This window comes from Suillus subaureus (assembly GCF_016647635.1).
Source record: "Suillus subaureus strain MN1 chromosome Unknown BJ212scaffold_5, whole genome shotgun sequence".
NCBI lineage: Eukaryota > Fungi > Basidiomycota > Agaricomycetes > Boletales > Suillaceae > Suillus > Suillus subaureus.
The window spans coordinates 1,495,493-1,507,103 of record NW_024538561.1 but is presented as its reverse complement, the minus strand read 5'-3'; the positions used below and the strand labels follow the sequence as shown (position 1 = coordinate 1,507,103).

At 49.2% G+C, this 11,611-nt stretch overlaps 2 protein-coding genes across 2 annotated transcripts; one reads left to right on the top strand and one right to left on the bottom strand.

The window, feature by feature from the left end:
- Positions 1-2,199: 2,199 nt before the first annotated feature.
- BJ212DRAFT_1541251 (uncharacterized protein) lies at positions 2,200-4,094 on the top strand (the record flags this gene model as incomplete). Its single annotated transcript, XM_041341845.1, has 9 exons — positions 2,200-2,290; positions 2,451-2,507; positions 2,552-2,630; positions 2,688-2,732; positions 2,828-2,850; positions 2,886-3,150; positions 3,263-3,345; positions 3,423-3,463; positions 3,591-4,094. 9 exons carry the CDS (start codon positions 2,200-2,202, stop codon positions 3,807-3,809), a joined length of 903 nt encoding a protein of 300 aa, XP_041197278.1. The 3' UTR covers positions 3,810-4,094.
- Positions 4,095-5,502: 1,408 nt separating this feature from the next.
- Positions 5,503-10,658, bottom strand: BJ212DRAFT_1331086 (uncharacterized protein). Its single transcript, XM_041334749.1, has 9 exons — positions 10,092-10,658; positions 9,864-10,066; positions 9,581-9,816; positions 8,488-9,531; positions 8,382-8,439; positions 7,774-8,332; positions 7,059-7,722; positions 5,944-7,024; positions 5,503-5,891 (listed from the first exon to the last, which is right to left on the bottom strand). Exons 1-9 carry the CDS (start codon positions 10,583-10,585, stop codon positions 5,671-5,673), a joined length of 4,560 nt encoding a protein of 1,519 aa, XP_041197277.1. The 5' UTR covers positions 10,586-10,658; the 3' UTR covers positions 5,503-5,670.
- Between the last annotated feature and the right edge of the window lie 953 nt (positions 10,659-11,611).

Here is an 11,611-nt window from a genome sequence, read left to right as displayed (position 1 = left end):
ACATACGCCACTTGTCCGGTATGTGCACTGCACTGCACATTTTATGGCTTGAATAGCATGTAGTAGGTTTCCGCGGGGTCGAGGGAAGAATTGATACGACAGTGGCAGCGTTGGCACATTGAATAGAAGAGAGAGGTGATAAATATTAACAGAGAGCCGGTATTTCAAAATACAGTAAACAAAGGGAGATTCGAATCAATTGACGAATAGTGAAACAGTAGCTAGTCATTGATGATATCTGAGGACATAAAATGTGAGCCGAATGGCGCACCAGATCATAGATGCCGAATTCGAGATATTCAAGTTGGGAATCATGGCTGCCTGGGCAGGCTAGGGTATCATCCTGAGTCAGATCCTTCAGCTAAGAAAGAAACATCTACAGGCATGTATCTCCCCCGCTGCATGCAGAGTGTCCACATCAAGAGGGATGTCTTTGAAACTGGCCTCCAGGCCTCGGCCCTCTGATCCTTGACCAGGGTCTTGAGTCTTGCCGCGCTACCAAGTAAGTTGGAAATCTAAAGTTCTGCCGTGGGAAACCTGCATTACAAGTTCAAGCTTTATATCACCTTCGACGTTGTAGGCTTGTCGCTTTCGCTATATCTTAACCTTACTGTCACCAACAGTCGAGCTCACCCCTGCCTTACCAGGGATCACATATCGTGAGGGAGCCGACAAAATGTTGCTAGACCCCTACCGCAGCCCCAGTACGACGAGTCGCGTGGCGTTCTATGTGTTACACTGTAATGGCCACAGCCTGTGGCCTAAAGGTCTTTTCCTCCAGACCTGCTTAGTATTCACTGCGTCGACCAGATAGCCTTTGGATGTGTACTCTGAATCGGCTCGCCCTGCACAGTAGTCATCGCAGGCATTCTCGGCGACTGTCTCAGGCAAGAGCGAATGTCAGACCACACGCCCAAGGTCGAGCGACACCCCGGAATCGTCGCAGCTGCACTTTCCGGAATCATAGCTTAGAGAGCTAGGCCCACAAGTTGCTGAAGCAGCAAAGGTACTCTTTCGAAGCCCTGCTTGATACTAGAGCAGGCTATGGTCTTTCACCGCATGTCCTACCATCAGGTATCGGGCATATATCGCGATTCAAATAGGACAGCCTATCATGAGTAAGTGATCAGATGTATTGAACGCGCCTGCATGTGACCGATGATGCCGCGTCAGAACCTGATTACAGGGCCTACGGATCCAATTACCCAGGAGGACCCCCTTTGCGACGACACCCTCCAGAGGGTGCTCAGGCGAGCGGCATGGTATTCATCAGTACCGTCTGTTATCGACATTCTTATTGGTTGGTTCCACCTCCTGCGTTACCATGCAGACTCTTCCCTAGACCTTCCAGTCCTGTTGACCATGTCTTTCACGAACTACGTGTTCAGCGAGCGGTTTTACATATTTTGGGTGACATGCTCCATGTGCCACGATATTTATAAAACCAGGTGTACGAACTTCAATTGATGATGACGGTGAAGCGTGTGGGTTTTCATGAGCGGGACCTTCAGCGTTATTCTTCCCTTACCGGAAGGAGAGGGATTGCGTCTACGAAATTGTACATAAAATCGTGATCAAATTGGCGGGCAATCGACTAATCGACCCTGTGTCGTTGCGCACGTAGCGGGATGTTATTCAAAATACCCTGATCGCTGAGTCTGGGTCAATGATTGAGGCTGTGATTAGAGACATCGTTTTTGCCGCATGTCCGAGTCGACGAGCCTCAGAATTTGTCTTTCTTCCCAAGTACATGCAGAATTTAAACAAAGTTTAAGTTCGACAGGCATGTTCATCCACCGATTTGGGTAATCGCGGAACTCACATTGCGTACACTATACGTTGTCCGAATGTCGGACAGGCCGAAACCTTCGAGGGGTAGAAATGTTAACTTAGTTGTCCGCTTAACTATTACGCCAAAAGGCAGTGATACTGAAAGTTTTAGTATCGTGGACAGTATTTATGGGAACTCTAGTAAGTCAGCGTGCTTACAAGAAACTAGGAGGGGAATCATGTGTGAGCAGCAAACGGCATATCCTTTAGACTAACCCTAAAGCTACTAGCTGATCGGCACTGTCACGTCAGTAGCCAGCAAGTCGGGCTTGAATCCGAAGTAAGTATTAAAGTAAAGTTTCACAGTTTTAGTCTTGGGCTTAGCCGATTCGGCGGACTTGCTGGGGGTGGGATAATACCAGTGGAAACATGTGGTTCTTCGGCTTAAGCTTCAAGTCTAGCGCGCGCACTTATGTCATGCCAGTGCTTCGTCAGGGTCAGGGTGATCCAGGCCTACTAGGTTCGTCGGGTCTGCTCACGAATACATATATTTTCACCAATAATTGTTCGATACTTATTCCCTCTAACCGTCCAACTTCGCAGTGGGGCAGTCTCGGGCTTTCGTCTGCCACTTTTCTGTCCTTCCTTGTTCAACTTTAGTCGCTCCTTGCTTGCCCTAGTGATGTCCCCCTCCATCATGATCGATCCTGTTGCACGCAACATTGCTATAATAACAAGTGCGTTCTAATCGCTATCTGAACAATCTTCTGGTTTGATTTAGACTCATCAGCGACATTAACTGCGTTCATGGTCCTCGAGTATATCTGCTCTATATTCGACGAGATGAGGCTGGTCTGGCCGTGAGTACCTGTCCGCGTATTGATATACGCCGTTGATGAACATGTTCTGACAAATAGACGAATCTGGAAGACCACCGAAGCGAAAATTTATGTGGTGACCAGGTATACTGGTTTAGCTTTACAAAGGCAAGCGGTTCGGCAACTCAAGGTCGCGTGCTCACTCCTGCCGCTAGCTTTAACATCTGGTTTGCGTTTAGGATGATGTCAGGGGTTCCCAATAGTCTGTTTACTTGCAGAGTATGGTCCTCGTACCAGATCGCGACGATCCAATGTCTGCTGCTTTCAGTGGAGTCATTACTCATACTGCGAGGCACGTAGCTTTCGATCTTACTCTTGGCAACTATTTATCCACCCTCGTTGCAGTGTACAATATGTACAACAAAGGCGGTGCACTCTTATTCACCCTCGGTGGCGCGCAGTCTGCCGTCATGGTAGTCAGTTCTCGATTTATTGTAACTGGCACTCGCTATTCTCCCACTTGCGTCATAATCTCGCCTCATTACAGTCGGATCTATGTCGGGTGAGAATTTTTGCGCCTCTTGTATATCTGATCGCCGAGTCGAGACCAGCGCCTCAATCATTGCAACTTTTATGTTCATCCTTGTTGCAATGCTATGGCCATTCTTCAAAAGCACATCCGGCTGGTCGGAAGGTCCGCGTGCTTGGCTCAAGCTTGCGGTCCGCGACGGTAGCTGTACGACCATTGTGATAACAAGTAGGTTTGGTGTACTTATTTGTTCATATATGCTCATCGCTCCAGTGATCCTCATTTTTATGTTTCTCTGTGCCAAGCGCGTCATCAACATACCGATGAGTGGAAATATCACCTTTTAGTAAGTATTGTGTGTACCGCAGATTTCTCTGCTCACTGAATTTCATTAGCGTGCTGCTTTCCTGCCTTTGGGTTGCTGTTGAGTGCGAGATCTTAAATGTCGTTTTTTTGCTCATTCACTTTTTCAGGCTGGTCGTATAGTTCTTCACCGAGAGAAATTTCGTGAAATCCAAGAATCCCAGGAGGGTGGCATTAATGATCCAAGTCAGTGGACTCAGACGATCGAGGTGGACCTAGATGACATTAGACCTTTTGATGACCCCGAGGCATGTCCGACGAGTCCCTCCGGCTTAGAGGTCGAGTCGACCAACCCACCCTGTTCGACTCTATGTCAGCCGCAGGAATGAAGGATATCGCTGACGAACATCTTTAGAGCGGGAGGAGGATAATGCGTCGCTGTCGAGCTGCGTGCCTACATTCATGCTCGTCGAAAGATGCACTGGTGATGAGGGATCGGACTCTACGAATTAAAGTAAATTCATTCGTTTTATGAGACAGTTACGAGTTCCGTGATACATGATATATATCACTAATAGTTTCACATTGCCAGATGGTGCCACCTTTGGACTGAGATGCGCAGATAGTCACCCAGGTTTCGGAATGCAACCTGCATGAGGTATGATACTTCTCAGTGCCGAGTATTTGGTAGACCTTCCGGGGCGGCACCGAGTGCCTGTGCTGTTTTCATGAAGGCAGCCTGAGGACGATCCCTGTACCACTGATTGCTGTGGTTTCGTACCCTGCGCTCCTGTGAAAGGTTGTCATGCGCTAGATACTATGTCACGCCACTACTACTCTTGACCAGACCACTATGGAGGCCGGTGAGTGGAAAGTTACGAGGGTTTCGAAATGTTGATGTGACTTGCGCAATCTGAAGTACGCACGTCACTGTCTTACGTGTCCCGTGCGCCTCTCGGTAACTACTCCCCTTATAGACCATGGAAGGACTCATACTCATACCAGACACAATTTCATGTGCACTCCGAACTTCGGAGGATAGTCTGTCCTTAAGGAGTGCGTTATGAGTTTTTCACGCCTATAAAATTATATGACCGTCTTTATACTTACAGGTATGTCCCCGCTGCACGCAGAGCGTCCGAACTCCGCATCAAGAGGGCTGCCTTTGAAACTGGTCCCAAGGCCTTAGCCTCCTGATCCTTGACCATGGCCTTGAGTCTTGCCATGTTGCCAAGTAAGTTGGAGATCTACCGTGAGAAATGAGTCTGGCAATCCTATCTGCTTGGCATATGCCTCTCTCCCGACCATCCTTGCGCCTGCAACTCAAAATTTTGACAGCATTACTGAGTTAACATCCTGATAGGTACGAATCGAAGTGGATTGGAAGATACTGTAAGTAAGGGAGCCCGGAGCACCGTAGTCTGATGGTCTAAGTCTAGGTAGCTTCAATGGGTCAGAAACGGCGATCTGTATCCGTAATGCAAAGTCAGTCAATTAAAATGTCGTTTCCTCTTCCATGATTTAAATTATCAGAGGCACAGAAAAACGCCAGCCAGATTCATAGGAAACGGATAGCCGCCACAGTCGTCTCTGAAACCTTGCTGCACGTAGTAGTTCCGCGTATCCTTTAGCAGAGATTAACAGCACTATCTGCGACGAAGAGTAAAAACTGAGGATCAGTAGTCTTGGCTAAATAACGTTAATTGCATGCATAGATCTGGCCAACCTCAAGCTTTAGTCACTGGCATCAATCAAGATCTGTGCATGGTCGATGGGCCCACCGAATCGTCGTTGTCTTCGTCGGATCGGAATCGACACCGATAGCTTGAATTTACCCCTTGCAATTAATGATGGTCGGGGACTTAATCGTTTCATTTTACTATGACGGCCTTGTCAGTTAGGCAACACCTTCGAATGCCGAGAATAACACCTGGACAGGAGTGATGGGCAGAATGTCGTCGACGGGGAACACACCGGGCAACTGTTAATCGAGATCATCAGAAGTCTGCCAGTGCCCGCCACTGGGACTGAGTGCAAGAAGACAGTGGTTCTTATCATCAAGTTCTGCGACTCGGAGTCTGATGTTATCGTGTCATATTTCATTTGATCTGCATTCTGATGTACGATTTCCTGTAATTATACTAGCAACAAATCCACGACAGCTACAATAAACACAGCGAGACAGTTAATGATACATATAAGATGTATGGACGAATGTTGTTGGGATGTATGCAGTGGATATAATGCAGGTCAGACCGACAAACTTGGCTTCTCAGAAAGGGAAAATATGCGATGTTTGCGACGAGCAAGTAGTTCTCTGGATGGACTCGAAGGGGGGTCACTAGATAGGTCATGCGCCATTCTTCGCGGAGCTGGTGATACCAAATGTTGAGGAACCTCGAGGGCATGAAGATCATCATCTGATCCTTTGGATGGTTCACGCGTAGGCCCAGTAAGCATGATGGAATCATCTGATCAGAATGATTAGCCACATGTGATGATCGAAGTCAGATTTACACTCACCGCTACCCGCCATCTGTACGTCCTCCAGAGCTCTCAGGGGCGAAGAAGACAGTTGTTCCTCCAAGGTAGTGGAGTCCGAGTCGTCCCAGAGCCTCATCCTCTTCTGGCAACTGCCATCAGACTCATCTGTTTCAGTGTCCGAGAACAAAGGCAAAGAGCGCGTGCGTCGCATGCCTTTGCTAGGCGTGGTCATAACGGATGAATGTTCAATGCTGGCCCGACGCTGCATCTGCCACCGAAGACGAACTTCCTCAAGGGGAGGGAGAACAACAGCATCCATGAGCACGCGTTTCCGCTTCTTGCAGACATTGACAACCGGAGTTGAACACAGATTCGACACCGACGATCTACTCGGGGAGAGAAGGCTCGCCACCACCTGTTCGTCCTCGAAATCACTATCTCCATCAACGTGTGGAAACTCGATGGAAGAACGAATGAATGTTCCACATGCTCTCCTTCCTTTCTTAGTGATATCGTCCAAAGGGTCGTCAGGTAGTTGTCGTTGTCCAAGCACGGATAAGGTGTCCTTGCTAGGAGAACTGTTGGCGATGCGTTGCATGACCGACCGAACAGGTGACATGTTTTCCTTGTCCTCGAGCATCCGCCGCTTGCCTGGTGACGCACTGCATGGGGTCTTTTCTAACTTGGCTGATAATCTCCGCGGGGTCGATGGAGGAGCTGAAGGCAATGGCAATGTCGAAGCAGGTGAACGAAGTAAGAGCGAATGGAATGATTCTGGGGTAGTCGAGGGCTTTTGGGGGCGAGGGGGGGTCTCAGCACGGTTTTGACGTTGCGTCGGCGTCGTTGGAAAGAAGATAGAGGGAAATAGTGGAGAGTCGGACTCTAAAGTTTCGAAAGGGGAAAAGAGCGCAGGTCCGAGTCGCCCGACGAATGGTGAGACATTGGTGAAGTGGTCTGATGAGGGCAAGTCATTTTGGTCAGAGACAAATGGTGACTCAAGCTCGGGAGTTGTTTGGGAGCTGGGGTATTGATGATTATCGCTGTCTAGGCTATCGGATGAAGATCCTGACTCGGACTCTTCTACCTGAGGAACAGTCTCGGAAACTTCTATAGTCACTTCCTCCGCTGTAGCACGGGTTGGAAGACCACTTGACGCAAGCTTGAATCCTCTTGGGCCATCCTCCTTCTGGCTCCTCGTGGCTAGCGAAAGTTGACTGCCAGAATTCTTCAAACGATTCATATGCAATCGAAGGCTTGTCGCCACGACCGTAAAACACGGACTCAATAAGAGCTGATAGCGTGTCGAGCATATAAACACTCCTCGGAAGTTCTTGCATGCTCAGCAAAGAAGTTTGATACAGCGGTAGCAAATCTCCAGTATATTCATCTTCAGTGAACACGTGGAATTCATCCGATATCCAAAGACTGATGCCCTCTTGAAGCGTCTCCAAAAGATTCAGTCGAAGTTCCGCAGGGCACGCGTCAACCACGCGGATCAACGATCGTATCATCCAAATCGACGTCACTTTATTCCGAGGCTCAGGTGGATATGTGGACTGCAATGTATCGTTGACAAAGTCGAAGATGTATGAGGGAAGCTGGCGGGCGTCAGCCATGTCAAGGTGCGTGAGCAGTAGATCGGCAACGCGAGTCGACGATGCATAGGCGGGACATGGGTTCTCAGAGACAATCTCTGCCACACGATCGAGCACGTTGGAAGCATCGATGCCGTAATCGAGAGCTTTATTGACTGCATGCTGCAGGAAGTTATCCCAGGTGTCGAATTCGTCGTTGGCCATATCCCACGCGTTTGATTTCCTGCAAAGAGGTCAGATCTTCTAAAGGACACAAGACAATGAGAATGCATACCCGAAAGGAACACCGAGTAACAAGGCGGCTCCTTCCCAAGAGCCCTCGGCGTCCTCGGTCCACTTCTCAACGAAGCAGCCCCACACGAGGCTCTGAACTCCTGGCTCATAGGACATCAGAGCCACAGCACACGATCTCTTTGCCCAGAATTCTCGCAAATCGTCCACTTCGCAGACGACTAAAACTTCCGCGCAGAGGTAGGCCCATTGTTTCCTAGCATCGTCCGGAGAATCCGTTTCCCAGACAAGGTCGGCTTCGTCCTCTATCAGACACGCAAGGAGCCTCGCACCAGCAGAATGAAGCACGTTATTGGGGAAAGTAGTTCGTATCACGGTCCACAAATCCCTGGTGACAACTAGCTTGAGAGCGGCATTGGACCGGGATGGTATCGAGGTTCGCCCGGGGGTAATTTTGGCTCCACTAATAGGACTACTGGCTTGCTGAGATGGAGGAGGTCCAAACTTGGCTGAAAGGTCGAGCTTAGGATCACGAAGAATGTCTACAAGTATTGCGGCAGCTTTGGATGCAAAGTCAATAGTTCCATGGTCGTCGTTGTCATCTAAAGCCAGTATGAACATCGAACGAATGAATCGCCGGCCAATACCCACCTTGCAAGACTGCCACGTTGGCCTTCAGAAGGCCTTCCCAAATTGACAAGACATCGCCCTGTGTTTGATATCAGTCGTGCAAACAAAAACCCGGCATACAACTGACCGGCGTTCCACTATCCTCTGGCAGCTCAAGGCATCCAAGTCCAGATCTCCAGATGTGAATTAGGTCGTCAAACACCCAACTGCAAGACAGCTCGTCCCTCGTCAGGGACCGAATATCGCTCGTCTGAGGACATTCCTCCAATATTGGTCTCACGGCGCTAGCCAAAGTCTTGTATTCCGCTGTAAGAAGCCCCGGATTTGATGAGAAAAGGGAATGTGGAAGAAGCTTGTTCATGGTCCAATTCTCCCCGGTGTTTTCGAAGCTCACTAAGATCCTCGCAATCTCCATTCCGTCGCCACAGGTTTGACCGCCCTTTTTTATCATGGCTTTAATCAGGGTCAAGGTCTTCCGCAGACGATCCTCATCTTCGGAATCATCGCCCAAAAGAGCGGCTACCGTCGAGACACCGGCACCCATGTCGGTAATAGATTTGAGAAGTTTCCAGTAGTTCTCGCGAAGAAGTTCAACGTCCTTGTCGTTCACATCTTGGATGTTATCCTCATTATTGGAGGCTGTCGATGGGGGTGGACGGAAGTAGGACCAAGCAACACAACGCCACGTAACACAAGCAAGTCCTCGTACTGAACTCTTCTTATTGCGTACTGCGAGTTGTAGCAGCGCCGAGATTATACGCGTCAATCGAACGTCCAGGTACACTGCCGGCCCCAACAAAACGATGAAGCTAGCGATGACGCTAAGGGCCCAGACAGGTCCTTGGGCTGCATGTTGGGGCTCTAGCGCGTTCAGCGTTGTGCGGAGCGTACGAACGATTATCGGGTCTAACGATGGTTTCGTTGGGGTCTTACGCGGAGAAGAGGATCGTTGAGTTGTTGTAAGGAAGGCAGCTACTGCTTTGGATATACGGACATGCAATGACGATTGCGGGATAGAGACGCAAGCTAGGGTGAAACCTCCGAGTGCATGACAAGCTTGAGTGCGGAGAAGCAAAGTTGGCGCGAGCAAGTTCGCCAGTATAGATGGGAGCAACTCTGTGAATGCAGGTACGAAGGTCGAGGGTTGATACGCGGAAAGATCATGAATAGCCTGTAGCACAAGGTAAGCACCGAACTGAGGGCAGAATGACTTCGTTAACCTTTAGGCCGTCGCAAGCAGACCCTTTTTTGCCTTCTTTGCCTAGTTCACCTTCCATACCTCGGCGCAGAGCAAAAGCAATTCTGTCTTTCGCTGGTACGAGGACTTCCTCTGGTAAGCGTTGAACTTGCAAAAGCCATATTGACAGTGCACACGTCTTCCGAGCGTTGGGAGTCGGGAGCACATCAGCCATGGGAATAGACAGAACAGCGGTCAACATTTCGCCCAATTGAGTGTCTTGCAAAATGTCAGGCTACATGCTTCGGAACGCTATAGAAACGCACCTGTGAAGATGCGATAGACAGCAGGAAGTGTAAAGACCGATCCAAGCAGCCTCATTACAGCGTGCGAGGTAGTACAGAGGTCGCGCGCGTATTTTGCCTGTCCAGCCGACATACCGCGTTTTTTCTTCTTAGGACTCTTTTTCGGAGAAGGTAGGAGCGAGGGAAGTTCTTCCTCTTCCTCACGAGCAAATGGAAACTCTTCGCTTTCAGCTCTCAAGTTCAGGAGACTTTGGCTCCACAAGCGCTTTACCGAGGTCACGGCATACTGCGTCAGTGAATGACTGCGTATTCTTACGAAGCGGTTGAAATAGAGGCCAGGAAGCGTCCGCGTCAGTTGTACCTGCCACTGCTGACCTAATGCGGGCAGCGAGGACGGCATAGGCATCGATAAGGTCGGTGAAGGAGGTCTCTGACGCAAGAATTTGGGAGACAGGTCGCGTTAGATACGACAGGTTTACAAGCGGGTCTTCTGGTTCTGGAGTTGGCTCCCGTTGTCCGTGCTCCGACACGGTGAGGAGATTTGATGTTGATCTCTTGAGAATAGACTTTGTAGGACACTGGCGTGAGGCAGTTGGTGGAAAGGGAACGTGACCCTTTGGACTTGTAAGAATGTGGTATTGGTTCTGTTGAGTCCAGGAGACACGAGAGCCAGGAAAGCTGGTTATTTCCTTGTCCCTATGAGATGTGCCAGGTGGCGTAGGCAGACTAGTTAAGACTGCCATGTCGATAGTAAATACTACGACGTTAGTGGCAAATGGTGGTGAAGGTGAACGTCGTGGTCTGTATCCGACAAACCAAGCACAAGCCAAATATTAAAATATTTGCAATTAAACGCGCCAATTTACGCGTCGCGTGCAATATTTGCACTTGTTTGGCATCGTGTCCATGGGAAACATGGCCTGGCCCAAACTCAAAGGTCATTCAGTTCGACGGCCTCGAACCAAACGACAGAGGGGCTCTGCCGCTTGGGGCAGCAGCTGCGTCCAGTTATCTCCACTATCCTAGCAGATACATTTGGAGAAGGCACCACGCGTTTTCAACGTTGTTCGACACTCAAAGCAAGACAATATATTTGCAGACGCCGCCTTGCGAATTTTAGTCAGAAGCTGAGATCAGCTTGCAAACCGGTCTAGTTTACAGCGAACGATCATAGCGGAATTGAGGATGCTAGATCGAAATATCATGGAGGCGGGTACATCAGCCCAGTACCTTACCCGCAGCGCAGGTAAAAAGAGAAAGTGGTAATGGCTTATCCAGATGACGTGATAACACGAGGCAGAAGAATCCAGATGAGGGTTACCAATTTATCGACCCTCACAATCAGTTGGAGGATTGCTGCAAGAACCTCCGCTGACATTCATAGCGGAAGAAGGTGCGAGCAACGAGCCAATAAGTGTATTGATGATAACTTACGAGATTTATACTTGATTCAGTCCGATGGAAACCTGTGGCTTCCGATGACCCCACGAATGAAAGGCTTGTAAAAGTTCAAGGTACCGATAAGTACTAAATAACCGTACTGGTAAAGCTTCTGCAGCCCCCCCTCTTCCGATCACGCGTATACATTGATGTAACGGCTGATTGTGACTCTGAAATGAGAGCATGAAGTCATTGTCTTAGGCACATCGTGATGTTTAAGCCGCTGTCACACCGAGAGCGCTTCCAAATAATTAACTCCTCGAAGTTGCCTCGAAGTTCGTGCAATGCAATCGTTTCAAAGTTGAATTGCCGCGTGCATGCTGCAGCAC